The sequence below is a fragment of the Carassius auratus genome, chromosome 26 (assembly GCF_003368295.1).
Source record: "Carassius auratus strain Wakin chromosome 26, ASM336829v1, whole genome shotgun sequence".
NCBI classification, from domain to species: Eukaryota; Metazoa; Chordata; class Actinopteri; order Cypriniformes; family Cyprinidae; genus Carassius; species Carassius auratus.
In genome coordinates this window covers 13,706,769-13,710,796 of record NC_039268.1, presented here as the reverse complement: position 1 = coordinate 13,710,796, position 4,028 = coordinate 13,706,769, and the positions used below count along the sequence as shown (strand labels likewise).

At 41.3% G+C, this 4,028-nt stretch overlaps 1 protein-coding gene across 1 annotated transcript; it reads right to left on the bottom strand.

The window, feature by feature from the left end:
* Positions 1–567: 567 nt before the first annotated feature.
* On the bottom strand, positions 568–3,344 carry zic2b (zic family member 2 (odd-paired homolog, Drosophila) b). The gene is made up of 3 exons (XM_026204340.1): positions 2,112–3,344; positions 1,535–1,698; positions 568–1,435 (listed from the first exon to the last, which is right to left on the bottom strand). Exons 1-3 carry the CDS (start codon positions 3,037–3,039, stop codon positions 1,247–1,249), a joined length of 1,281 nt encoding a protein of 426 aa, XP_026060125.1. The 5' UTR covers positions 3,040–3,344; the 3' UTR covers positions 568–1,246.
* Positions 3,345–4,028: the final 684 nt, after the last annotated feature.

Genomic DNA, 4,028 nt, shown 5'->3' with positions numbered 1-4,028 from the left:
TAAACTTTGTATAAAGACCTTGATTATGCAGTGTATAAAATGGCCATAAAAGTTTTTCCCATTATATACAATATATCTATAGGCTACACTGTATCTAATTTGCATATTAATATGTTCGTGGGGCAGCATGTAATGAAAAAAGTTTAGATGCAAAATACCTCTAAGTGCCATCTGAAATTTTCTTCAAAATGTTGCTTTTTTCAGGCTACTATATTTATGTTCAGTTATTTATGTTCTGAACATGACAGGCTGAGAAAACTGCTAATTTTAGAAGAAAATTTCAGATGGCACTTGGCTTTTGTATCTAAATTCTTCAAGTGTAATAATAATAACTGACAAGATTTTCATAATAATATCTCATATTTAATATATTTAAATATAACACACCTCCTGTTAACAGATACATTATTTATTACAATTAATAATAACAAAATATTAACATATGCATAAGAGTGTTAAATTTGACTGTGTCATGTAAGATCTCAGAGAAATTCACTGAAATATAATGTCCACTACACAGGAGAAAATCTGAGTCCCATATGGTAAATTAACGAATGAGACATTTGGTTTTATTTTTTGTTGCCTTTTATTGTCTTTATATATTTTCCTTCATTTACGGTTTGGCATTTGTTACAACAAGAATTTACATCTTAAACAGAATAACAATGTGCAAACACTTTAAAGGTAACAGTTCTGTACACATTTTAGTCGAGGAGTTTTTCATAAATATTTAGTACTTTTAATCAAGTATAGGCTACCATAATTTAAAAACAAGAGGCTTTTCTCAAAATGACTCGAAGTGGATGGTCTCCAGATATCTGTAACAAACATGTAAATAATTCTTACAATAATATACATTCACAGAATTGTGTCCAATTTAACGAACAACTTTTGACTTCGGCACTTAGGATCCCCGTTAATACTTTTATGGTAAGACAATCATGTAACGTCAAATACTCTATATATATTCTAATGACAGGAATATTGTATTCAAACATCGTAACTTGACACGACCTTACTGTAAAACATTTATACAGTCCGAAAAAATACATCCATCATTCGTCTTTGGCACACTACCAAAGGAAATCGTATTTTTCATATAAGAAAACAGCCTTCATTTTAGTCACATAATACTTTTTCTCGAGTCACAGTGCAAACACTGAATCTTCGACATGCTGGGAACATAAACCCTCATTTACTATTTACAAATTATATTTTATTTTATATGCAGTTCTTGGCAGAGTCCTTAAACGTACCACTCGCTAAAATTGGACGCTAAGCTGCCATGAGCGCTGCTGTTGAGCGCGCCAGAGTCCGGAGACATGGTGCTGTGCGTTTCTGAACACGGAGAGATCAAACTGGAGGGAGTGGAGGACTCGTACCCGGAGCTTCCAGCAGGAGAGGAGTCGACCACTGGACCATGATCATCGTGAATCTACAAAAGCAATCAAACACTTAGACTCCGTTCATTCTGACTAAAGCATGTTATAGATTGGAGAACAGAGAATAGCTGTCAGATGATTTGAATTCTCACCTTCATATGTTTCCTTAAAGAGCTGGGATGAGTGTAAGACTTGTCGCACAGTTTGCACAGATATGGCTTGTCAGACGTGTGAACGTGCATGTGCTTCTTCCGGTCACTGCTGTTGGCGAAACGTCTGTCACAGCCGTCGAATTCGCACTGGAACGGTTTTTCTCCTGAAAGACAAGATATTTTCTATTTAGATGTATGTTTTACCACACTGGTTAGAACTTTACATACAGACTCATTGGATTGTCTACTACATGCAGCCTACTCTCTCAGAAAAGTGGGCTAATGATGCAAAAGGGGTGATGGCGCAATCGTAGCAGTTTACGCATTCAAATTTGAGAGCAATTCACACCTACAAAAGCATCCGTTTTTAATTATTTTTAATTACAAAACATCACTAGAGGATTTCAAGTCTTAAACTAACTTTCCTTGCGATTGTTGAGACACCAATGCGTAACAAATGTATGCAAAACGTGTTTTAGTGAAGTTCTAGCTTTGAAACTGAAATTACCATTTAAACCCAAGTACTGCGCGATTCAATAAAAAAACCATGTTTAAACCATCTTCAACGAATATTCACCTGTATGTGTCCGTTTGTGTATTTTGAGATTCTCTGAGCGCGCGAACACCTTGCCACATCCCGGGAAGGGGCACGCGAAGGGTTTCTCTCCCGTGTGCACTCGGATATGATTCACCAGTTTGTATTTTGCCTTGAATGGCTTGCTCTCCCGTGGACAGTCCTCCCAAAAGCAGACGTGGTTACACTGTTCTGGGCCGCCGATATGCTCCGTGGACACATGCGTGACCAGCTCGTGCATGGTGCTGTAAGTTTTGCTGCAGCATTTTTTTGGGTCACCAAGCTCCGGGTCGATCCATTTACAAATGAGCTCTTGTTTGATGCACTGTTGTCGCATGTAGCGGAAGAATGCGCCGGGGTGGTGCCCCATGTTCATACTCATATTTAGGCCATACTGACCGTAAGGATCGGCCCGTGCATTGGGCACTTGGTGATACTGCTCCGTTCGCCCGAAAACCTCACCGGGTAATCCAAGGCGCCCGTTCAGCATGTTTGGAGAGCCGTGATGGGACCCGTGCTGCTCGTGGATTCCAGGGAAAAGTAGGTGACCCTGACCTTCCGGGTGAGAGTGATGGAGAGGCCCTGCTGCGGAGCTGAAGATGGGGTGTTGTCCGCTGCCCGGAGTCGAATCCCCAAAGCCTCGGCTGCGCAAGAGAAACTCCCTGGTGGAGTTAAACGTGGAACTGGCGTACGAGGCAGCGTGCACCGCCGCATGCGCTCCCAGAGCGGCCGCGGAATAGCTGGTTGCTTGGGGGGCGAAAGCTGCGCTCTGGCCCGGGGACAAATCGGGGTGGTTCAGTTTGAACGCGCCCATGTGTGCCGATTCCATGAAACTCATATCTCTGTCCTGCGTCTCGCTCACAGCCGAGTGATGCCTTGTGAACGTGCCAACCCCTAAACCAGAGATTTGATGGCCGGCATCCAGTAACATCACCACGGTTTTTGATTACAAGATGCGACTACACCCGTGTTTAAACAGAAAACAAAAGTAGGATGTAAATACAATGAGTGGCTGTTAATTGCTAGTAATGCGGCTATAACTAAAACTCATTCCAAGTGATGAAGTTATAGTCAAATCAAATAAATCCTTTTGACACGATGGAAAAGCTGCTAAAAATGTAAACAGTTTGTACATCGGTACAATTAGTGCGCCAAAGTGAAACTAGTAGCGGTTGCGCAGGTTCTCTGTGCGTCGTGAATCCAACTGAGTGTTTTTGCGCTCCTGACTGCGCTTATCTCTGGGGTCTCTCCAGGACACCCCACGCCCCCTCACGACAGTAACCCGGTTTCCCAAATCAAAGAATCTCATTGGTCTGTGTAACTCCCAAATCCCGTTCACTCGTCCAATCAAACGTTTACTCCCCGCGAGTAATCAGGGCTGACGGTGCTTGTGACTCCGCCCAGTTTTATGCGTTTACGAGGGAATAGTCTGTGTGCTTGGAAGTGAGGGGGGAAATGAATGAAATCCAAAACATTGTCTTACAATATTATTTTTATTAGGTCATTATTTGGTTTGATTGCAGTGACTGTATCAAACACATCTGTTTATTAAGTTAGGCTATAAGATAAATGTGTAGGTCTCTCTTATATAGCCAATTCTGTAAAACATCTGAACAGATTCGATAAATCGCTCACTGTGATATTTAATATTTCCCTGAGTGGAGGTTTCATTTGTGAGCTCATTCTATTTGAAGCTCTAACTATAAACTATAACGCAGTCTATCCTTTCACACAGCATACACAACTGTGAAAAGGGTTTTGGTTTGGGTACAGATCTATGAAGTGCGCGCGAATGCGTTATGGTGACCTGCAAAACCAAGTGTCGACTTCGTCCTCGTTTTTGTAGGCTGTAGCCAACATGTTGTTAATCACCAAAATGCACAGCTGCATAAAACGTGATCTTTATAAATGAAATATTTA

Excerpts from the sequence above, each read along its gene's own strand:
- zic2b (XM_026204340.1), bottom strand. The coding sequence starts at position 3,039 with ATGTTACTGGATGCCGGCCATCAAATCTCTGGTTTAGGGGTTGGCACG. Across the intron at positions 1,699-2,111 it reads ACACAAACGGACACATACAG|GAGAAAAACCGTTCCAGTGC; the intron begins GTGAATATTCGT and ends CTTGTCTTTCAG. Across the intron at positions 1,436-1,534 it reads CTTTAAGGAAACATATGAAG|ATTCACGATGATCATGGTCC; the intron begins GTGAGAATTCAA and ends TTGCTTTTGTAG.